We start from the raw sequence: 24,755 nt of genomic DNA, 5'->3' as shown, positions 1-24,755 counted from the left end.
AGTGCAACTAAACCAGAACTTTTTAGGGTAGGGCATAGACATTTTGTTTTTAAGTTTCTGGGTGATTTTCCATACAGGCAGAGTTGAGAACCACTGGCACAAGAGTGTGAGCCTCACATGATCTGAAGGACCCAGGATCATTCTAGACCAGGGCTGTTCAATAGAGCTTTGGGCACTCATGGAAATGTGCTATAAATCTGTGCTGTCCAATATGGTAGTCACTACCTGGGTGTAGCTATGGACCAACTGAAATGTGGATAGTGTGACTGGGAAAATGAACTTTAAAATTTAAATTAATTCAAATTTAAATACACATAGTCACATGTTACTAGTGAGTACTGTATTGGACAGCACGGTTCTGGAGTTTTAGGCAATTTTAAATGATCTGAGTCTACTATTAAATAGGTGCTGAATGACTCTTTTTAATACTAGACCACACTAGCCCAAACTTACTACTTATGCCTCTTCAGGATACTTCATACCAGCTTCTTAAGAAGACCTCCAATGGTATGGAAGGATGGCTTGAAGCTTATAATCGCTTCTGAGGATAGAAAGGACATGGAATTTGCTGATTTTTTCCTCCCTCATTTAGGTTGGCAATTTGTTTCTTGAAAAATGAACGAACACCTTCAGAACTAAAAATTTCTGAAGTCTCATAGCTTAATAATGGAACCACAAAGCAATTAAACTCTTGGAAATGGTCTTCTTCATTCTTTGGCATGTTGCAGTGTTTTTCAACTGGGGATTGTGACCTCTATCTTGGAGGATGGAGAGTTTCCAGTGGATTGGAGCAGTGGTCTGAGTTTCAGAGCTAAATATAGGTCATTGGCATGGCAGCTTCCTTTTCTCAGTCTCATGGATACTATGTCCTACTAGTGAATATGGGGCATTGGTGGTTGGTGGAATACAATCTTGAGAAGAACAGCAAAATGACACAGATTCAGGTCTTTCACCGATGGACCTTGATATTGAACAAAACTAAACTCTACTTTTACCTACTTTAAAAAAAAAAACATTTGTAAAGTATGAGTGCTATTTTAAAAAGTTAAAAATACATTCATGAATCATTGGCAAATAAATTTTAAATGTGATATTAACGCTAAAGTATAAGGAGAATCCTCCATGGCCAAGCGTGGTGGCTCATGACTGTAATCCCAGCGCTTTGGGAGGTCAAGCGGGTGGATCACCTGAGGTCAAGAGTTCGAGATCAGACTGGCCAACATGGTGAAACCTCGTCTCTACTAAAAACACACACACACACACACACACACACACACAAATTAGCTGGGTGGGGTGGCGCTGTAGTCCCAGCTACTCAGGAAGGCTGAGGCAGGAGAACTTCTTGAAACCAGGAGGCAGAGGTTGCAGTGAGCCAAGATCGCACCACTGCACTTCAGCCTGGGCAGCAGAGGGAGACGCCATCTCACAAAAAAAAAAAAAAAAAAAAAGAAGAAAGAAAAATACCTCCTTCAAGTCTTTGCTCCACTTTCACCTTTTCAATCAGCCTACCCTGACCATCCTATTTATTAATTTCTTTTGCCAACTATTAAATGACACCCTTTCAAAGTTTACAATCTATACTTCAAAGCCAAAATACTTATCATGGCAGACAGTATCTGATACTCTAGAGCAGTGTTCTCAAATGTTGTTGCCTGGACCACCAACAGCATCTCATCATCTGGGAACTTAGAAATGACAATTCTCATGCCCCACCACAGGCCAGTTGAACCTGTAACTCTTGTGGCGGGTGCCTGGCAATCTGTGTTTCAAGAAGCCCTCCAGGTGATTCTAGGGCACACCAATGTTTGAGATCCACTGATCTAGAGTACAACAAAACCCCTCAAAATGTCCCAGAGGTGAAAGCTTCCATATGTGCCAAAGTTATGAAGACTGAAACATTTCAGTACATACAATTGGCCTTATACATTGTGAAATAGATGCCAATATTCCATCTGGACCTAATGTTATGAATCATAAATTTACCCACTTCAATAAGGCCTCACTGAATCTCTAGGCTTTGATCTTCTTTTCCCTGTAAAAATTTGTGTGAAAGAATTTCATGAGATGTTCCTGAAGAGAGGAGGTAATGTACAAGTACAAATGTATCGGACGCAAATTCAACATACAAAATTTCATCTGTATATGACTGATAAATCAGAAGGCCAATTACTCATTCTAGGAAAACATTGTTAGATTTACAAAGTAATAAATTAACCAGAGGATTCAACAGTAGTATCATAGAGCACATTTAAAATACAAGTCAGGCTGGGCATGGTGGCTCATGCCTGTAATCTCAGCACTTTGGGAGGCCGAGGCGGGTGATCACCTGAGATCAGGAGTTCGAGACCAGCCTGGCCAACATGGTAAAATCCCATCTCTACTAAAAATACAAAAAAAATTAGCTGGGTGTGGTGGTGGGCGCCTGTAATCCCAGCTACTTGGGAGGCTGAGGCAGGAGAATCGCTCGAACCCAGGAGGCGAAGGTTGCAATGAGCTGAGATTGCGCCATTGCACTTCAGCCTGCGCGACAAGAATGAAACTCGGTCAAAATAAAATAAAATAAAATAAAATAAAATAAAATAAAATAACAGTTAGAGAACACCAATTTTACAAATATCTCATGTGATAGTAAAGAAGAGGAGGTAAGTACACAGGCTCTGATTTCAGACTTCCCAAGTTCAAACTCTAGCTTTTTCATTTCTATGTAACATGGGCCTAGCCTCAGGGGTATAAACCTCTCTATGCCTCAGTTTCCTTGACTGCAAATGGGGTATAATAATTGCCCTATCTCCTAATTTTGTGTGAGGATTTAACGACATAGAGGTAGCATTTAGGCTAGAGACTGGAACATAGTAAACTCTAATCAAATGTTGTTTTTGTTATTTTTAAAATTAGCCCACGAGTGACATATCTGGTCACTGAGAAAACAGATACTAATGTTTTAATCATTGAAGAATGTTTATACAAAACAGTTCAAGTTTACGCAAAGCAATTAAGTGCTAACCTTATTGAACTGTAAATATTCAGCAGGTGTTCACCCTTCTAAGCATGACTGGTTTAGGTGTGAGCGTGTCCTACAAACCTGGCCAATGAGCTCTAGGAAACATTGTGCTATGGGGCTTCTGAGAAAGGATTTCTTCCCTTACAACAAGATGAATAAAAGTAACTCTCCTCACTTTGGATATTTTAATATTAGGATATGATGCCTGGGTCAGCAGCAGCCACTTTGTGACTATGAGGACAGACATTGCTGATGTTATGGCAGCGTAAAAGGTTAAAGGAACTTAATAACGTTGTTGAACCAAACCTAGAACTCACTACTGAAGCAAACGTAGAACTCACTTGCCACCTGATTACTCATTTAGTTGAAAAAATAAATATCTTTATTTTTTATGCCACTATCAGGAGGGTTCTATGTTAGTATGAAAGCAAACTAAATAATATATCACATCCAGCTACTATAGATTAATTGGCTGTATGACACAATAATCTGGTAACTTTATTCCTGAGATCATCTTAACCCACATAGAGATTCCTTAATAAATAGTTCCTTCTCCTCCAATTCATCTATACAGAAATAACATCAGTCTTACTTTCCTGCTCCATACCTGATACGTTTAACTAATTAACCATTAGCTAAGTGTCTAATTATATTATTTTCATAAATTAAAATATCTGTTTTTATTTTTAAAATTTCTGTTATATATACCATTAGAAATTATTACAGAAGGTTCTAAAATAAAAATTTTAGTTCTAATATAATACTCCAATACTAATTTTATTTCCTCGCTTCATCTTCACAGTTTATATTTACCTTGATGTTTATTTGATGATACTGTGAGCAAAATGTGAAAAATGAGGCCCTACCATGTTTAAAAAAATGTTTTCATCAAATAGATCCCACAGGGACATGCACAAAACTCCTACTACTAGAGTGATCTTCTCTTCATCTCTTTTCTCTAGCCAATACGTCAACGTTTTATTTCTCATTTTGCAATAGGAATTTGTATTAGGCAACCATCTGTAGCATCTATTTGGGTTATATCTAAAGCTTAAGGGCTACATCCTCTCCCAGCCCCAATATGTGAGTACTTGATGCCCGAATAATGGTCCTTCAATGGAAGAACACTTGTCAAATCCTATTTAAACAGATCTAAATTTAAAAAATATTTTTTTCCAAAAATATTTTTTGGCCTTCATTTGGGAACCTCACACATCTAAGACTTTAGATTTAAAGTATCTTTAGAACTCTGAACCACATTGGAGTGTAGACTCCATTACAGCAGGAATCCTCGTCTCTTTTGCTTAATATTGCATCCTAGCGTCTTTTCAGAATGATACATAATAGATGGGGGAGGATCTAGAATAAACAAACCCCCAAATAAAAATAAAAACAAATGTTGAACAAATCAAGTATAGAATCTGCTTTTATCTTTTTCATAAAAATATTTATAAAATTATACATCTGCTCTACTTTCCCTTTAGGTTCTCCATTTGATAATCATTTTGGAAAGATCAAAAACAAAGTCCTAACACAAACACACATTTTGTGTATCATTTTCCTCTTGTTTTCCTTTGCAAAACCATGCTGAGGATAGCAGTGTATCTGTATCGTCTTATGGAAAGTAGTAACACATCTAGCAAATAACAGAAGTAAATATGCACAAGAAGTGGGTAGAATTGGAGACAGACAATTTCAGGTTTATATTGTATGTGATTTCACAGGATAGAATTTTAATTTATATTTTCTTCTTTTAAAAAAATTCATTCCAAGGTAGATTAGATGAGCCCTGGCTAATATTTTTAGCATTTTATGTTTGGTCACCTTAACATCTCTAAATCTTTTTTCCCTTTGTTTCCTCACCCTACCATTACCTATTACCTAATGAGTTTGGCTAACCTGAAACTTCCTCAGTCTTTAACAATACTAATGAATGTAAGTTAATAAATTAGGAAATTGAATTGGGTCATTACATTGTCTTGATATAATTTTCAGTTTATTTGTTATTGATCAAGCTCCATAATTTCAAGTTCATTTTTCTGAGGTTTATTGTTTACCGTTTGATTTACAGATCTCCATGTCTTTGGCATGATTTCTTTCTGCTTTCTGCAACCTGTTTTTTGGTTATTTCACTACTCATTAACCCCTCCCTCCATCAGAGGGATGGGCAGGATGAGAAAAATGATATGACAATATAGTAAATTTTGCTACTTGCTATTATCTGATAAAATTGGTGTGCAAGAAAGAAATAAGTATGTAACTGTTGACTAAAATGACATTTTGGGATTTTTTAAAATTATTTTTTATTGTCCATGGTCTAGCAACTGCTACCATGAAAGACTGAGTTAGTTCTCTATCTACTAAATTTAATAAATAAAGGTTTTTAGTAAAAAAATTTGTCATAATTCTAATCACAATCACACCAAGCTCATGAACTAAATTTCTATAAAAATGTTATCAATTAAAAAAATTAATGTCCAAGGAATCAAGAGTTAAAATGAAGCTCAAGGTGGATTTTAAAATGGAGAATAATATAAAATAGTGAATTGTTTTTGTCTCATAGATTTCAACCTCCTTAAATACATAGCGATGTAAGAGTCACATATAAAATGTTATCTGTCATATAAATATATATGAAGGATTTTTAAAAGTGAAGATTTAACTGTAATAGTTACTTCATAATCAATGATGTAATAGTCAATGATGTAGGAGAACAAAGAGCATTGCATAGCTACATATGGACTTCATAGCATCAGTTTGTTTTTAAAAGGGGGCTACATTATATACATATGTTTAGTTTTCAGAGATTAAATAAAATAAAAATTATCACCATTCTGAATAGCAGACTATTTTAGCAATACATGTGTTGGAAAGTATATTTTATTTGGTAGATCAACTTCAGAGAACTAAACTCTCCAGCATAACCAGAGGGTTAGATAATATATTTACACCTGCAGTATTTCATTCTATAAATAATCTATAATGTCAAAAACCAACTTTGATGGGGCATTTACATTTTACGAATAGCTAAAATGTTACAGTGAACATTTTCACATTTTTATAGCATAGTATAAACAAAATAAGGGCATAATACATAATTATTTTTGAAGTTCAAGGAAAAGGGATATGTAGATAGAGTATAGAGACACAAAAATCAGAAATACTATTTTTAGCCATTTTCACACATCCTTTTACTTCAACCTGTTAAATGATTAAAAAGTGAAACGAGCATTTACATATTTCAAAGTGGATAAACACACTAAATAATAATTCTTGACATGTTCACTCTTTCAAAAAATAATCTCTTCAATCTTATGGAAAAGTGGTCTAGTATACTATTTCAGTTGTTTTTATTTTATGTGGCAAAAAAAATATGTTTTAGGGTTCGGTTACTGATTTGTCCCACTTTCTTTTTGAACTAAGGGCACACTTACTATCTCCATAAACAACTAAAATATTTACAGAGACCAGTAAAACCTATGTCGGATCGTAACACATTTTTGTTCTTGGGAGGCTTTGGGCCTAAATCTCATGTTCTCTAATCAGATAACTCTCAATAAGAACAAAGATGAAAAAGATATAATCCTGCATTTAGATATGTGAACATCAAAATTTTTAAAGCTAAAAGCAACTGTGCACATATTCTTAAAAAATTATCTTATTCCAAAATATTTGTTATTTTTTAAATAAGGCTATCTGTAAATTCAGTTGAAGTATCATTTCAAAATGAAACAAATAATAATGTAGGAATTATTATATGACTATTTATTAGAAAAACCTCAGGAGAAACTTAGAATAGTTATTTAAGAGATCCCTAGGTTCAAAATGAAATTCAACTTTTACAATGTTGAAGGAACTAAAACTCAAATGTTTGGTTAAATTGAAAATACACCAACACACATAATATTGTAATATAAGGAAAACGCAAAATCTTACTAAAAGGATAAATCGACAGCTGATTATTGAATAATTGTGATGTAGAGATGATAAATCAGATCAGATAAAACAACTGCAAACTGCATGCCTGTCCCTATGTTCCCTCGACTGCTTGTGACGACATGTCTGCTCTCACCATAGTTCACAGTTCACAGAAAACATTTCAATAACACAACTGAATATTTCCACTGACTAAAATGAACTTTCTTTAAGAAAATAAAGGGAGAAGAGAATAGATCAAATCTTGCCCCACCTCTTTTTTTTCTTCCTTTTTTCTTTTAGTGAAACTGACATAAATTGTTGAGGAGCACTACAGCGCCACCAACACAGATCAATGCAAAACAAAAAAGATCTCCCACCGTGTGCAAAAAGAAAAAAAATTAGAAAAATGCCAAAAATTACAAAATGTCTCCCAAATGTACCTTATTGGAGAAAAACAAGCAAGATCTGCAAAGATTATCTAATGAAGAGCTTCAAAGAAATAATATCATAGACTACAAGTTGAGATCTGATCAGCAAATAAAAGATCCACTATTTAGTAACAGCCATAACTTAATATAAACCCGGTTATGTCAACCTCCACCTTCATTATACCAAGGGCAGCTTTTCTGTAGTTTGTATCCAAGTAATCTATCAAGAGAACCACAATAGGTCCATTTAAAAAAAAACTATATCCATAGTTTGCCTGCTGATAATTGAGTCCTGGACAAATTAGGTAAGACATAATTTTTATAAAGAGGATATGCACATATTTGGCATTGCCAACATTACTGGCACAAAACAAGTCCATCTTGAAATATCTGAGTTCCTCTGTAGTTCACAGTAATTAAAGTATAATTTATATTATAAACATTTAGCTTTAACAATGAAAAAAAATTATTTTTTTTTCTCTTGGTAAAAATTAACCAGGCAAGATTAGGTAGAACGTGCAGAGATCAAAGCTAAAGAAAAATGCAAAGATTGGTTTTGTTAGAAGAAACACAATGGAAATCCTTTTTAGCCGGTGGCTCTTTCGAAGACTGAATGACATAAATGGTGAAAATTACAAACTTACCATTAGTGCAGGCAAAGAAGACGGCAGTTCTTGAAAAAAAATTGTAACAATATAGGCTGGATACTTGTGTCTCTAGAAACAACAGCCTCCAGGCAGCATACGGATCTTCCAACATCTTTAAAATGTTTGGTAAATAAAAAGTAATACTTTCTTCCATGATCGGCGGCCGAATGGGGTGGCTTCCCCCAAGATCTATGGGCGTTTGGGAGAAATCGGAGAAATATCCACAGAAGATTAAAAGCAGAGGAGGCAGCACAGCCAGAAGACTCTGGGGTTAACAACTTTGCGATGGCAAGCAGGCGAGCGCTGATTGGCTGGGAGGGCAGTGTCCCTACAGTCTGCACTATCCCCCGCTGCCCCCGCCTCCTGCAGCTCGGAAAAAAATGCAGTGTGTGTGCCATTTTACACTGGGCTTTTAAAAGCACAGCCACCCAAATGACAAAAGTCTAAGCTCGCTATTAAGTGACACTGCAAGACAATAGCACCCACGGCTGCCTGTGAGCTCGGGGGAATGCCCCTTTTAACATCTGAAGGAACACTCTGGCTTCTTGGATGTGGGGTTTTTTGTTTGTTTGTTTTTGTTTTTGCTTTTTTAAAACAGCATTATCATGTTTTTCTTGAGCAAATTGTTGCTCCTTTCCAAAACGTCGATAGATCCTCCGCATGCAAACCTGGCCATGTAAAAACTATGTCCATCAAAATATTTTTTCAATTTGATCTCATGAGGGTAGACCTAGAGAAGCCAGTCATCCTGGAACAAAATTCATGACTCCTTTAGCTCCGAGATCTCTAATTCCTTGGGAAAAAAATATGTAATTTCTTATTCACAGTAACTACCATGTGTGCAAAAAGTAAAATAAAATAATGAATTTAGCGGTTAAATGAAAACAATAGGCATATTCCCGCCCCCTCCCCCGCCCCCCTTAAAAATTGTTTCAAAAACCTTTACCGGCTGGCAGAATTCTACCACTCTGCCTTACAAACAAAATGGCTGTGGTACTGAGTTTTTTAGGATCCTCCCACTGTGCCTCGTCCTGGCCTCCAGGAAGTGGTAAAAATCCAAAATAAATACAATACTGAAAGTACACCATTGAGTCTGAATTCGGGGGAAGCCTTTGGTAAGAGGGTCTTAGAATTGTGCTGGTCATTATTAGTTTTTTAAAATTGTTTTGAAAAGAACATCAATCACTAGAGATTTACTTGACTGTAATTTGAACTTCCTGCTTTACATATTTATAAGGTCTTTCACCTATCTTGGCAGGCTTTCAAATTAAGTGGGCTGGGAAATTTGATGCTCCGTCTCTAGTTGTGAGCTGAGTCAGGTATTTGGTGTTTGCAACTGGGCTTTTAAATAAAGACAAAGTCTAAGACTTTAAAAAAAATGAACGTTAAACCGATGCAAGACTATGCTTGCTAATGTAAAGTCAGAAAAGTCGACAAAGATCTTAGTGTGTTAAATACTGCATACATGTGTTAACATAGTAAAAATTCTTTGCCCACTAAATTTTCTAATGAGTCAAGGAGAGAACAGGGTTTAAAGGAACTGGATTAAGAAAGGAGTGGGGAATGATCTACATTCTTCACAATCTCTTCCCCCTCCACACACACCACACACATACACACACACATGCACATATGCACACACATACACATACATGCATATACACACACGTTGGTCTGGTATCCCTGCCTGGCATTTAATAGGTAACATTCTTAGAAAGATGTAGCTAGGGTGATTATGAATTTATCGTCTAACACAGGATACTTTGAGAGTAAAAAGGGCTAATTACAGGACAGCTGGAATAAACAGAGCCTGTCCGTGATAAGCTAGGAGGTAGAACTCACTATGTTTTCAGTGAGACTTCCTTGAACTTTAACTAGACAGGTCACCTACCGCCATGGGGCCTTGGCCAATTTAGATAGCATTTGAGCTCGACCCCTCTCTGGGCTGCATCTCCTGCCTTTGTTCTACTGTCAAGTGAAGTAGACAATCTCAGTAGACTTGGGGTCAGATATATTTAATGAACAGCCAGGGTAAAGAAAATACCTAGATATGCACATCCATATGTGTATACACCTTCATATACTTTATTATCTGTAGATTAGGATGTTCTGTGTACTTTGTAAGATACACATACTTCTGATTACATGCTTTCCTATGGGATAATTTTCTTTAGAGTTTTTGAGACCATCTTCATGATATACACAGTTCGAGGGATTTTTGGGTTTTGTTTTGGTAAAGATAATTTGTAGAATGAAATGTTTTGGGGCAGATTATCACAGAAATACATAAGATAAATAATTCTTTTACTGTTTATTCAAACAGTTCTTGAGAACTTAGAATGTGCCAGGCATGATGCTTGGTGCTATGTATATATTAGTGAACAAGTAAATAGTTTATTTCCTCCTTCATGGAGTTCACAATCTAGTGGAGAGACAGATAAATAGCAGGTGAACAAATACAGTTGATCCTTGAAGTATGTGGGGGTTAGGAGTGCCAGTCCTCCATGCTGTCAGATATTCTGTGTAACTTTTAACTTCCCCCAAACTGAACTAGTAGTAACCTACTATTGACCTTACCAATAACATAAACAGTCAATTAACACACATTTTGTGTGTCGTATGTACTCTATATTGAATTTGTACAATAAAGTAAACTAGAGAAAAGAAAATGTTACTAAGAAAGTATAAGGAAGAGAAAATATATTTACTATTCATTAAGCAGAAGTGGATCATCATAAAGATCTTTATTTCTCATTGTCTTCACATTGAGTATCTGAAGAGGAGAAAGAAGAAGAGGGTTTGGTCTTCCTGTCTCAGGAGTGGCAGGGGTGGCAGAGGTGGAGGAGGTGGAAGGGGAAGCAGGAGAGGCAGGAATACTCTGTGTAACTTTTATTGAAACAAAATCTGAGTATAAGTGGACCTGTATAGCTCAAACCTGTGTTGTTCAAGGGTCAAGTGTATATTATTGCACATTATTCTAAGTGCTATTAAAAAACCAAACAGGGCCAGGTGCGGTGGCTCACGCCTATAATCCCAGCACTTTGGGAGGCTGAGGCGGGTGAATCACTTGAGGTCAGGAGTTTGAGACCACCTGGCCAACATGGTGAAACCCTGTCTCTACTAAAAATACAAAAATTAGCTGGGCGTGGTGGTGGGTGCCTGCAATCCCAGCTACTCGGGAGGCTGAGGCAGGAGAATCACTTGAACCTAGGAAGTGGAGGTTGCAGTAAGCTGAGATCACACTACTTCACTCCAGCCTGGGTGACAGAGTGAGACTCCGTCTCAAAAAACAAACAAACAAACAAACAAACAAACAAAAAAACAAACAGTGCAGTGTTAGAGAATAACAGAGTGGGAAATAAATAAACAAGGTGGTAAGGAAGTTGTCTCTAAAGGAGTAGGGCTTAAGCTAGGCTTGAAGGATGACAAGGAGACACATTTGAAAAATATCGGAGAAGTCACAGTCTAGGAAGAGGCTATAGCATGTGCAAAGGCCCTGAGGCAGAATGAAGCTTGGCACATTCCAGGAAGGGAAATGATGCCAGTGTGGTTTTAGCACATCAAGAAATGCATCAGATGAAGTCAGAAGTTTGTAGACCACAGAAATGAATTCTGTGTTTAAGACAGAGAAGGTTGGACTTCCATATTTTAGAGGTTTTGATAATGATAAGGTCCAGAGAAGGCAGAGAGAAAAAAAACCCTCAATGCAAATTTTGAATTTACATAGCTACATTACAGGGTTTCGGTATTATACTTTTAAAAATCCATAATTTCACACACATACTTACAGCCATTGATTATGACTCAGTTCATAAATAAATATGAATAAGACACAAATCATACATAGTACAAACAAAATGAAAAGGAGGAATTCAGGCAACGAATTGCCTCAGTTTTCTCTAATGGTGCTGATTTTGATATTTTTGATTCAAAAAATACTACATTTTATATCAGTTGAACAGTGCTCACCTTTTTTTTTTTTTTTTTTTTTTAAACAAATGAGGCTAGGAACAGTGGCTCACACCTGTAATCCCAGCACTTTGGGAGGCTGAGGTGGGTGGATCATCTGAAGTCAGGATTTCAAGACCAGCCTGGTCAACATGGTGAAACCCCATCTCTACTAAAAATACAAAAATTAGCTGGGTGTGGTGGTGGGCACCTGTAATCTCAGTTACTCAGGAGACTGAGGTAGAAGAAACGCTTGAACCCAGGAGGCAGGGGTTGCAGTGAGCCAAGACTGTACCATTGCACTCCAGCCTGGGCGACAGAATGAGACTCTATCTCAAAAAAAGAAAAACAAAAAAGAAAAAAGAAAAACAAAAACAAAAAACAAAATAAAACAAATGAAGCAAAACATTATTAAAGTGAGAACTTAACATGATCAGAATTAAAAAGTTATCCTTTTTCATTTTAGTAACTGGTTGTTAGCAAACCAAAATCCTACAAGCACATGGGCAGAAATAACATGTTCAGTTTCTTAGATCTAAGACTTAAAAAAATTACAAAAGGAGTTAGGTCAAATCAATGATGTGTAATCCGTTGAATGAGCTTTGATATTAATAGGAATCTCCAAACAAATCAAATAATGAACTAATTGGGTAGTGTAGTTTGTAAAATCTTTACCTCACAGAACTGGAGGTGGAGATAGATCTGTTTTGGAATTTGGATTAATTTTCTGAGTTAAAAAAAAATAGTATCATGCAGCACGCTATAATCAAAGGCCGTAATATTTTTGTGCTAAATATTACAATCACATTAAATGGAGTAAAGACTATAAGAAGCCCCACATCATTTTGGGTCAACTTTTTTTTTTTTTTTTAGACAGAATCTCACTCTGTCACCCACGCTGGAGTGCAGTGGCATGATCACGGCTCGCTGTAGGCTCGACCTCCCAGGCTCAGGTGATCCTCTCACCTCAGCCTCCTGAGTAGCTGGGACTACAGGTGTGCCACCACGCCTGGTTAATTTTTGTATTTTTTGTAAAGATGAGGTTTCCGCATGTTGCCCAGGCTGGTCTTGAACTCTTGGGCTTAAGTGATCCGCCCACCTCAGCCTCAGAAAGTGCTAGGATTACAGGTGTGAGCCACCGCGCCTGGCATCAGGTCAGCTTTTGCCACTAAAGAGGATGCTGCAATTTGCAAAAAAAACTTTCAGTTTTCAAAAGTTTTGGGGATCCATAACTGTGGATTTAAAATTATGGAGTTATAGATTTTTGTTGCATTCAGATAATTAAAATATTATTCTTAGTTTAAATCAGAACTCACAATCCTAGTGATTAGAAACAGTTACGATTTGTAAATAGTCAGATTTCCATTTGTGGGCCTTAATAAATGAATGCATACAATATTATTAAATTTTGTGCAGTCTTGTGCAAATGCTATTAATTTTACTCTTTATGATTTCCCTATATTTTCCCTCTTAAGAATAGTGAAAAGCTTTACATTTTTTTGCAATCAAATTTTGAAGCACTGCTTCAGCCAAGATCTTAAAAGTGTTTATTTCAAAACTCATTATCTGTTGTGGCATGATTTTAGATCGCTTTGGTCCACTGCAATCTAAAATCATGCAACATGGCATTTTCAAGAAAGGTCATTCACGCGAGTAGTTTGTGGCCACTGGTGTGGCCGAGACTACTCATTAACTAACCAACATCCCTCCTCTCTTTGTTATTCATAAAATCTCATTTTATTTTGGGTGTGCCACCCAAAACTGTTTTGCATGACACTGTTTAACCAGTGAGATGTAAGCAGAAGCCGTTGGTTGGGCTCCCAAGAAAGCATTTATAGGGGGCTGACTCAGTGGCTGCTGCCTTGTGCTTCTTACCTTTGCCCTTCTTCAGGCTTGGAGGATGGTCACCACACCTGGGTAGAGTCTGGTGCTCCATTGTGTCAACCAAAGGGAGCTCTTTAGTGCTACGGGTAGCTCAATAGAAAGAAGAAAGCCGGGTTCTGTGGAGCTTTCACACCAGCCACTGAGGGGCCTGCTTCTAGATCTGCTTTTTACAAGAGAGAAAAAGAAAACAGCTACTTCATTTAAACCTTTGTTATTTATTTTATTTTATTTTATTTTTGAGACAGAGTCTCCCTCTGTCACCCAGGCTGGAGAGCAATGGTGTGATCTTGGCTCCTTGCAACCTCCAGCTCCTGGGTTTAAGTGATTCTCATGCCTCAGTCTCTTGAGTAGCTGGGATTACAGGTGCGCTTCACCACGCCCAGCTCATTTTTTTTGTATTTTTAGTAGAGACAGGATTTCACCATGTTGGTCAGGCTGGTCTCAAACTCTTGACCTCAAGTGATCTACCCGCCTTGGCCTCCCAAAGTGCTAGGATTACAGGCATGAGTCACTGCACCCAGCCTATTGATTCAGGGGGCACGTGTCCATGTTTGTTACATGGGCATATTGCATAATAATGGAGATCGGGCTTCTAGTGTACCCATGGCCCAAACAGTGAACATTGTACCCAGTAGGTAATTTTTCAACCCTCACCTGCATTCCAGCCTCCAGTGTTGTGGAGTTCCCAGTGTCTATTACGTCCATCTTTTTAAGCCCGTACATATCCATTATTTAGCTCCACTTGTAAGTGAGAATGTGATGTATTTGATGTTCTGAGTTTGTTCACTTAGGATGATGGCCTCCAGTTCCATCCATGTTGCTGCAAAGGACATGATTTTGTCTTTTTTATGGCTGCATAGTATTCCATGCAAATCTTTCTTTTATGAGCCTATTCACAACTAAATGCAATTTCTAATAAAATTAGTGCGAGTAATCTTCAAAGCATTTTATCTGTAAAAATCAGCTACTTTTAAGCTGCTGTGTAGTATTAGACTGAAAGCAAGGACAAGGGGCCCTTTTGGGTTGCAAGAAACCTTCTGTCTTTATCTGGGTTGCAGTTACATATACATGAAATATGTATATATGTATCACATATGTACACATGTCACATATGTAAAAAGTTTGAACTGTACATCAAGATTAGTACACCAAATATGTTTTATTTTATGTATGTTATCCTTTAAAGAAAGCTATTTTTTTATTATTTTATTTATTTATTTATTTTTGAGACAGGTTCTTGCTCTGTCACAAGTGGAGTGCAGTGGCATGATCTTGGCTCACTGCAACCTCCACCTCCTGGGCTCAAGTGATCCTCTTGTTTCAGCCTCCCCGGGTGGCTGGGACCACAGGCACGTGCCACCACAGCCTGCTAATTTTTGTATTTTTGGTAGAGATGGGGTTTCACCATGTTGCCCAGGTTGGTTTCAAACTTCTGGGCTCAGGTGATATTCTGGCATTGACCTCCTAGAGCACTAAGATTACATGTGTGAGCCACCGTGCCTAGCTAAAGAAAACTATTTTAATATATTACAGACAGTGATGGCATCTGATAATTTGAATATAGACAATGTTTAAAAAGCTGGACAAATATTATTCATTTAAAAAAATTAATAATCTTTTTTTTTTTTTTTTTTTTTTTTGAGACAGAGTATCCCTTTGTTACCCAGGCTGGAGTGCAGTGGCGCAATCTTGACTCACTGCAACCTTCGCTTCTTGGGTTCAAGCAATTCTCCTGCCTCGGCCTCCTGAGTAGCTGGGATTACGTGCGCCACCACACCCAGCTAATTTTGTATTTTTAGTAGAGACGGGGTTTCACCATGTTGGCCAGGCTGGTCTCAAACTCCTGACCTCAAGTGATCTGCCCACCTTGGCCTCCCAATGTGCTGGGATACAGTCATGAGCCACAGCGTCTGGGCCTCAATAATCTTTTTATTCTAAGTGCCCCTATTATGTGGAATACCTAAGACAGCCGCCTATTTCTACCACAAAAAATAGTGCTCCTATGTTTATATGTTTCCCTGTAATCATGTTGCAGACACTCAATGGTATCAAATTGCATATTCCATCAGTGTTCACTCTCTCAATATTCTTATACACACACACACACACACACACACACATATATATATATATACACACACACAATTTTTTTTTTGAGACAGAGTCTTGCTATATTGTGCAAGCTGGCCTCAAACTCCTGGCGTCAAGCAATCCTCCCACCTCAGCCTCCCAAGTATGTAGGACTACTACACCCAGCTCCATGTTCTTATTTTACGGCAATATCTATGCCTTCATCAGCAGCAGCCATCTGACTTCATTTATGAGCCCTACATCTTGAGTGACCTTAGCCCTTAATCAAATTTCTCATTTGTACATGACTTATCAGAATTCTAGGCTCTATGGTAACTGAACTGTAGTAGAGCTAGTGGATATGAAGTGGTTAAATAGCAAAACTCTAGGTTGAGGTTTTCTTGTAATATGATACAGGAAGTACTACAGTAAAAGCACCAGGGAGAATGTTTCGTCTAGTATTCAATGAAAGGTATGCATTTTGCTCTTAAAAAAAAAAAAACTATACTGAACTCCTTCTCCTGGCTGTTCCTACCCCATTCCTATGTCCCAGTGTAGGGTAGAGATGAGAAAACTCATACACTGGCAAAAACCATACTGTTTAAAATGTCAGCATTGCACGGAGTTATGAGGTGAAAGAAAAACTGGAATAGCTATAGCAATAGAAACACAGTTGGTAAAGCTTTTCACTTAAAGTATAAACCTTGAGCAATTACAGAAAGGGAGACAGAATTTTCTGTAAGAGATCATTAAAGCTGCCATACAAGAAAGGCCATTTACTGTTATGGAATATGAATCATCATTGGAGCAAAAAGAGAGTCAGCAAATAATTCAGGCTCAGGATGAAAAAGGAAGAGGAGTTTAATTGAATCAAATCATAAATAACTTTCCTAGCTATGTCTAGCTAAAGGTCCTTATAATTCCTTACTACAGGGAGTGGGGAGAGGGACTTGACATTAATAACAGAATCCATGCAGGTGGTTTATTATGTTCTTAATATTTAGCCGTTATTATTAACGAATCCTATTGTCTTTGTACTGTATTGCATTAAAATAACACTTTGGGCATTGTTTTCTGCTATATTTTGAGACTGAATAGCCCTAAATTGACAATTGCAATAGAAATTCAGGTGCTTAGAGTAGGTGGTGCAGAGAAGCAGCACCTATTTTCTGTCTGGCTGGGTTAACATCATACAGGACCTCACACTGGGAGCATGGGGCCTTTACATTGTCAGTAAGGTTAACTAGTAAAAGACAGGCAGTTCTTGCAAAGTTGGATTGCCAGTGTGAAGTTTCACTTCAACTCTTTTTTTTGAGATGGAGTCTCCCTGTGTTGCCCAGGCTGGAGTGCAATAGCGCAATCACAGCTCACTGCAACCTCCACCTCCTGGGTTCAAGTGATTCTCCTGTCAGCCTCCTGAGTAGATGGGATTACTGGCATGCACCACCATGCCTGGCTAGTTTTTGCATTTTTAGTAGAGACAGGGTTTCACCATGTTGGCCAAGCTGGTCTCGAACTGCTGACCTCAAATGATCTGCCTGCCTCGGCCTCCCAAAGTGTTGGGATTACAGGCTAGAGCCACCATGCCCAGCTACTTCAACTCTTTAACCATTGAAAAAAGCGGTATTTAATGTATCTGTGATATAAATACATAGATTTATAACCAGTCAACTATTATCTAATGTCAAATTAAGCTTTCAGGTTTTTATATGGATAAAAATAACTATAGTCTAAATGACCTTTATTCATGTATTGTGTATGATTCTCTTCTATTGTATTCATTTTTTTTTACCAGATGGTAAAAGTAATATAAAAGTAATATACACTCATTACTGGCCATTCGGAAAATGTGTAGCAAAGAGTATCCCAACCACTTGTAGTCCTCTTTCTCTGGATCTCTTTACAGTGCCTTTTCCTGTACTTCTTTTAGTGTTGGCAAACTTTCAGAATAAAGGGTGCCAAGTCAGCAATCCCTATTATATAACTGAACAAGTATATATAATAGCACTCACAAAAATAACTCAGACAGGAGTGATTACATAATTAACACTATTGCACCTTACTTTGATAAAGGGCAGAGATTTTGCAAGAAGCATTAGAAAACTGTCTCCCCTCTATAATTCTAAATGTTTTATAAAATCATAGCACATGTATAGGCTACTTAAAATGAAATGGTAAGATTGCTTTTTTGCTTTGGGTCATTTACCAAGTGATGTGGTTTGTCTGTGTCTCCACCCAAATCTCATCTTGAATTGTAGCTCCCACAATTTCCACGTGTCGTGGGAGGGACCTGGGGGGAAGTAATTGAATCATGGGGGCCGGTCTTTCCCATGCTGTTCTGTGATAGTGAATAAGTCTCACGAGATCTGATAGTTTTATAAGGGGGAGTTTCCCCGCACAAGCTTTGTATTGTCTGCTGCCATGTAAGACGTGCCTTTCCCCTTCCACCATGATTGTGAGACCTTCCCAGCCATGTGAAACTGTGAATCCATTAAACTTCTTTTTCTTTATAAATTACCCAGTTGCGGGTATGTCTTTATCAGCAGTGTGAAAATGAACGAATACACCAAAATCATCTGAGTTGAATGAATAGTGTTTTGGGGGGTGAATATTGAATTGAGGGTAATGCTGGAGCATGAAACACTTGGAAAACAGGGAAAGATCACCAATGGGCAAAACCAAAGATGTGGGAATCCCAGGGAATGAGGGAGAGGAGGTATTGAAGGAGGAGAGGTGGAGCATAAAATAATATGGGATCGTGCCATAGATAGTGTGATCATACAACTTATAGTAAAATCTACGACATTTTCAAGAGTGAAAATGGCACGATTAATAATTGTACTGGCTGAGTATGGTGGCTCACACCTGTAATCCCAGCACTCTGGGAGGCCAAGGCAGGCACATCACTTAAGGTAAGGAGTTAAGCCTGGTCAACATGGTGAAACCCCGTCTCTACTAAAAATACAAAAATTAGCCAGGCATGGTGGTGTGTGCCTACAGTCCCAGCACTTGGGAGGCTGAGGCAGGAGAATCACTTGAACCTGGGAGGCAGAGGATGCAGTGAGCTGACATCGCACCATTGCACTCCAGCCTGGGCGACAATAAGGAGACTCTGTCTCAAGAAAATAAATTAATAATAATTGTACTGAGATAACAGGTTGGAAAATCAGGAAAACATGCTCACTTGTCATACATATGATTGCTTTAAATACAGGGAAAAATCAGGAAATATGATCACTTTAGATACACTTAAAAAAAAAAAAAAACAACCCTATCGCCCCGGGGGCAGCCATCTGTTTGCTACCTTCACCATGTGCATGATCACCTCTTGACCTGACCACCCTTGATTTTTGACTTGCCATCATTGGACTCATTGCTTCTCACTAGCAAAAGGAAATTCTAGTTGAACACTGTTTATCTTCACTAGGAGTTTCTTAAAGAGATTACTTATCCAGGAGTTGGTGTAAAATGTCCATGAGAACATGATCAGGTTTCCGACATCCTGAGAGCGAGTTAGCCTCCCTCTATTTTAGGGTCCAGCCTTCACTCTCAGCACTGTTCATAAACATATGTGTTAAGGGTGCTTTATTTTGAGGAAATTTTAAGCCAGAAGCTGACACGTTGGACTCTGTCTTGGCCTCTCAGTTGCAATATATTCAGTGTCATCATGGAAGTCTTAACATGTAATTTTCACTAACAGATATCTTAAACCGTGTGCACTGTCAACTCAATTTTGCTGTGTCTGTTGTACGTATTTGGAAAACCAATGCATCAAACCTCAATTTGCAAACCATAATTTCAGGGGGTATTTACAAGGAGACAGGCCGAATTCTTTTCTTGTTTGAACCAATCCTGAAGCAGTGCTTCTGGGTCAGCTTTCACCCTGGGAAGTCCAGGCTGAGCTGTTTGTTCAGAGCTACAACCCTTTAGGGTTTGGGACTCTGAGCCGAACATGACGCTGGGAATTTGCTGTTGGCAAAAGAACCTTTACAAAAAAGCCTTCTACCCTTCCGAGGTTTTCCAAGCCAGCATATGGAACTCGGTACCATCAGAACAGATTTACTGTCGCCGAATCTCTCCTTACCGTTCCTCTCCCCAGTAGTCAGTATCAAAATAGGACACAAACCAGCTGAACTGCCTACTTCAGGATGCCTGGAAGAGCCCTAGGTACATGGTAGGAAGGGATGGAACCTCAGAAGAATACAGGTGGTGCTTACAGACTTTTTGCTCTTCCTAGAAGGAGGGGATACTCCAGTGGTTCTTCTTCGGCAGAGTCTGGAATCGGGTTGCCCATCAAATCACAGAGATGCAGTCGGGTTGCCTGCCTTCTTGAGAGTACTCTGTGGTGGGAGTTCTCAAACTAGAGACACTGATGTTTATGAACTCTCTGTGGATGTTTTTTTTTTTTTTTTTTTTCTTTTTTGACTGGGTCTTGCTTTATTGCTCAGGCTAGAGTACAGTGGCACAATTACAGCTCACTGCAGTTTCAAACTTCTGGGCTCAAATGATCCTCCCACCTCAGCCTTCTGAGTAGCTGGGACTACTCAGCACACCAACCTAAGTTTATTACATTTTTGTAGAGATGGGGTTTCCCTATGTTGCCCAGACTGGTCTTAAACTCCCAGCTTCAAGAAATCCTCCTGCCTCGGCCTTCCGAAGTGCTGGGATTACAGGCATGAGCTACTGAACTTGGCCTTCTCTATGAGAATTTTACATTTTCATTTCAATGTAACTTAAAAAACAATATAAGCAGTCCCTGGATCATCTAGATAGCCTCTCTGTAGCCAAGTGTTATTCTGCAATTTTAGCCTTGTGTTTGTGTTTGTAACTAAGTTAGAAATGAGCAATTCTATTTTAATCAGAGAGCTAATGAGAAAAGAACGAAAGCTGACTTAATATGTAAATGATACATTTATACCAAGGGAAGGCCACATATCACAACAAGCTGTATAAACAAATGGTTTCCAGTAATCTGAATAAAAAAAGTGATGGGAAATTGTCATCTCACAGGACCTGTTAATAAACTGACATTAATAATGCTATCAAATTCATGCTACAACTGGTGATGAGAAAACAATATGGCATGTCACGTAAAATTAATACCTTTCACTTATTAGTTTTCTTGTTAGGCTTATATTTAATTTATAGGTTGGCAGCTTTTATAGTTACAGAGGGCTATAAGCATATGTCATTTATACCTTGTTTTATTTGTACACCAGGATGGTCTCGGGGGCCAGATTTCCTGGATATCAATCTTAGCACCATCACCTACTAGCTGAGTAAACTTGGGAATGTTACTTAAGCCCTTTGTACCCAGATTTCTTCATCAGAATGAAAATAATTATAGTACCTACTATTATTGTGGGTAGTAATTGAATACATGTAAATTATTAGAACAGTGCCTGGGAATACTGAGTATTCCTATAGTAAAAATGATTTAGCTCAGTAATTTATTTTATTTACTTATTTGGTTTTTTACTTTTTAATGTTTATGGATACATAGTAGGTGTGTATATTTATGGGGTACCTGAGATGTTTTGATACAAGCATGCAATGCATAATTATCACATCATGGAGGGATCCTTTGTGTTACAAACAATCCAATTATGTCATTCTAGTTATTTTAAAATGTATAATTAAATTATTATTGATTATAGTCACCTTGTTGTGCTATCAAATACTAGGTCTTATTCATTTTTATATATATCTTTTGTACCCATTAACCATCCTCACCTGTCCTCAAACTCCACTATCCTTCCCAGCCTCTGGTAACTATCCTTGTATTCTCTATCTCCATGAGTTCCATTGTTTTGATTTTTAGATCCCACAAATAAATGAAAACATGCAATGGTTGTCTTTCTGTCCCTGGCTTATTTCACTTAACATAATGACCTCCAATTCCATCCATGTTATTGCAAATGACAGGATCTCAGCCTTTTTTATGGCTGAATAATACTCCGTTGTGTATATGTACCACATTTTCTTTATCCATTCATCTGTTGCTGGACACTTAGGTTGCTTCCACATCTTGGCTATTCTGAACAGTGCTGCAACAAACATGGGAGTGCAGGTACCTCTCTGAAAGACTGATTTCCTTTCTTTTGGGTATATACCCGGCAATGGAATTACTGGATCATATGGTAGCTCTATTTTTAGTTTTTTGAGAAACCTCCAAACTGTTCTTCATAATGACTGTACTAGTTTACATTCCTACCAACAGTGTACAAAGGTTTCTGTTTAGCTCAGTAATTTAAATGAAGGTCCAAACATATGATAAGCCTGCTCTATTGAGTAAATTAAGGTATATAAAACAATAAGTAACATTTACACAGTACATCAGTTTTATGAAATACTTTTTCATATATGTTATTCATTTAATTCTCTACATCTACCCTGAAAGGTAGATAATATTTTGTTGTTTTAAAGATTGGATAATTGAGGTGATATACCCTGAAACAACATAGTTTTACCACCAGCATTTGGTGTTTTTTTTCTCCTCATGGATAAGGAATGAATATCTTGTAACTGAACATTTTTCAAATTTCTTTTGGACTGACAGGAACCCCAGAACTAATTTTGGACTACAGTACACATTAGTACTGTTGTAAGACTTACTGGTCTGAATATCTACATTGTATTTTCTCTCCTAGTCTTAATTTTCTATTCTAATTTATATTTTCCCTGATTCTGAAGTTTTGTGCATACTATTTTATTGTTTGGAATTTTTATAATCTACCTCATGTACATTTTGGAAAATTGTGAGCCATAAATAAGTAGACTGACCTATAGTTACTTAACTAGTAAGGTCCAGAGATTGACTTGAAGTCTTTTGGCTTTATAGGGAAGTCACATTTACTGAGCATTTAGCATGACTTGGTATTTTATATGCATTATATCATGCAATACACACATTAGCTGGTCTGAGATAGGTCAGTTATTACTGTCTTCCTCATTTTCAGATGAAGAAATTAAAGCTTATAAAAATTATAAGGTTTTTTTTCCCAGGGTTAATACATGTTGTCTTAATTTTTGGCCCTCTAATTTATTCTTAAAAGCATCTGTCGGGCGTGGTGGCTCACACATGCTATCCCAGTACTTTGGGAGGCTGAGGCCGTTGAGCTCAGGAGTTTGAGACCAGCCATGACAGCATAGAGAGACCCCATCTCTATTAAAAATACAAAAGTTAGCCAGGTGTGGTCATGTGCCTACAGTACCAGCTACTTGGGAGGCTGAGGCAGGAGGATTGCTTGAACCTGGGAAGTCGAGGTTGCAGTAAGCCAAGATGGTGCCACTGCATAGCACTTGAGCTTGGGCAACAGAGTGAGAGTCTGTCTCAAAAAAAAAAAAAAAAAAAATTCTTAAAAGCGTGAGCTTTCTCCTCTAAATTCATCCCTGTTGTTAAGGCTTTAAGACCAGATCTTTATAAAAGACCCCGCCCCTCGTTCCCAGCCCATCAGCTGGACCTTTCCTCTTATGGCTTTGCCAAGAGCAGAAATTACTATTCTCCTCTATCCTGGCAAGCTTGTCTATTTCTTTATTTGAGCTAGTGTTATGGTTTTTTACAGGATGTGAACACTGTTATTCAGATTTGCTTCTGTCCACATGTTCCCTGGCCGTTCCAGGCCTGTGATAGAAGTCTTTTCCCAATTTCTAGCCAGTAGAGAAGGCAGTGACACCAGCTATAGGCTGAATTAAAGCAGAGCAGGAAATCTGGCTTTGGCTCTTGCCCTTAGGACCTCCTGTGTCATGAGGTGGCAAAGGATGTACCATTAAGTATCACCCAGAGACTAGGATAAGGCATTCTTGAATCTCAATTCCTCTGCCTTCATTTTACACCACACTTTACAGTGTTTCCCAATTAGTGATGCTTCCCAGATTTAATAATTTGATCATCGCAATTTTTGCCATATCCTATCACCCTTACTTGTGTTTACTTAAATTTTCTTTAAATTAGTGACATCCTAGCTTAAATATATTACTTTAAAGGGTTACTTTATATTGCTACCATTAATGGGAGGACAATATCACTATTTGTGTGTCATCCTTGCACAGGGGCCATGCTAATCTTCTCCGCATCATTCCAATTTTAGTATTTGTGCCTCCAAAGTGAGCATGACAGTATCGCTATTAATGGAAGATAATCTCAAAACTAAATACAATGGCAAAACAATAACTGTTAAATTCTTTTCCAAAAACAGGTATTGGAAATTAAGAAGCCTGTAGTTTACTTCTAAAAATTATATAAACTATTGCATAAACTATAGAATAGTATGAAAGCAATATAACTTTCTGTGCCATAATTTCCCCCATTTTAAATTTTTTTTTTTTTTTTTCCTGTCTCCAGGCTGAAGTGCAGCCCGTGATCTCAGCTGACTGCAACCTCCATCTCCCTGGTTCCAGGGATTCTTGTGCCTCAGCCTCCTGAGTATCTTGGGACTACAGGTGCCACCACCATGCCTGGATGATTTTTCTATTTTTACTAGAGACAGGATTTCACCATATTGGCTAAGCTGGTCTCGAACTCTTGACCTCAAGTGACCAACCCACCTCGGCTTACTAACATGCTGGGATTACAGGCGTGAGTCACCATGCCTGGCCCTTAAAATGGTTTTAAACTGTTTACTATGTTCATTACAGTCCATTATCTGTGAGGAAAAGAGAGATTTTCATGCCAATTGCAGGAAGTAACTGGAAAGTATAGGGCATTAGATGGTGGCATGAAGGAGCTAATAGAAGTTAGAAACTACAAATAAAGAAAATGAGTGGTATAACACAGAGCTGAGATCAGAATGCATCAAGTTTGACAAAATTCCTCCTCTTGGATATGACTAGAAAGTTTGGTGAGCCCTACTTGCAGAT

General features: G+C 37.9%; 1 protein-coding gene and 1 non-coding gene across 3 annotated transcripts in view; both read right to left on the bottom strand.

Annotated features, from left to right (window-relative positions):
- The window catches only part of EPC1 (enhancer of polycomb homolog 1), a 113,170-nt gene extending 104,871 nt beyond the window's left edge, over positions 1–8,299 (bottom strand). The window contains exon 1 of one of the 2 annotated variants that reach the window (XM_023218139.2): positions 7,992–8,299. In XM_023218139.2, the coding sequence (XP_023073907.1) occupies positions 7,992–7,994 (3 nt within the window). In that variant the 5' untranslated portion in view covers positions 7,995–8,299. The remainder of the gene's footprint in view (positions 1–7,991) is intronic. The other variant, XM_023218140.3, reaches the window with a different exon arrangement.
- Positions 8,300–23,902: 15,603 nt separating this feature from the next.
- LOC111546708 lies at positions 23,903–24,010 on the bottom strand. The gene has a single exon (XR_002732882.1). It is a non-coding gene; the product is annotated as a U6 spliceosomal RNA (small nuclear RNA).
- Between the last annotated feature and the right edge of the window lie 745 nt (positions 24,011–24,755).

Source organism: Piliocolobus tephrosceles, chromosome 9 (genome assembly GCF_002776525.5).
Source record: "Piliocolobus tephrosceles isolate RC106 chromosome 9, ASM277652v3, whole genome shotgun sequence".
Classification (NCBI taxonomy): Eukaryota; Metazoa; Chordata; class Mammalia; order Primates; family Cercopithecidae; genus Piliocolobus; species Piliocolobus tephrosceles.
Note: the sequence above shows the minus strand (reverse complement) of the source record. Positions and strands in the feature narration are given on the sequence as shown.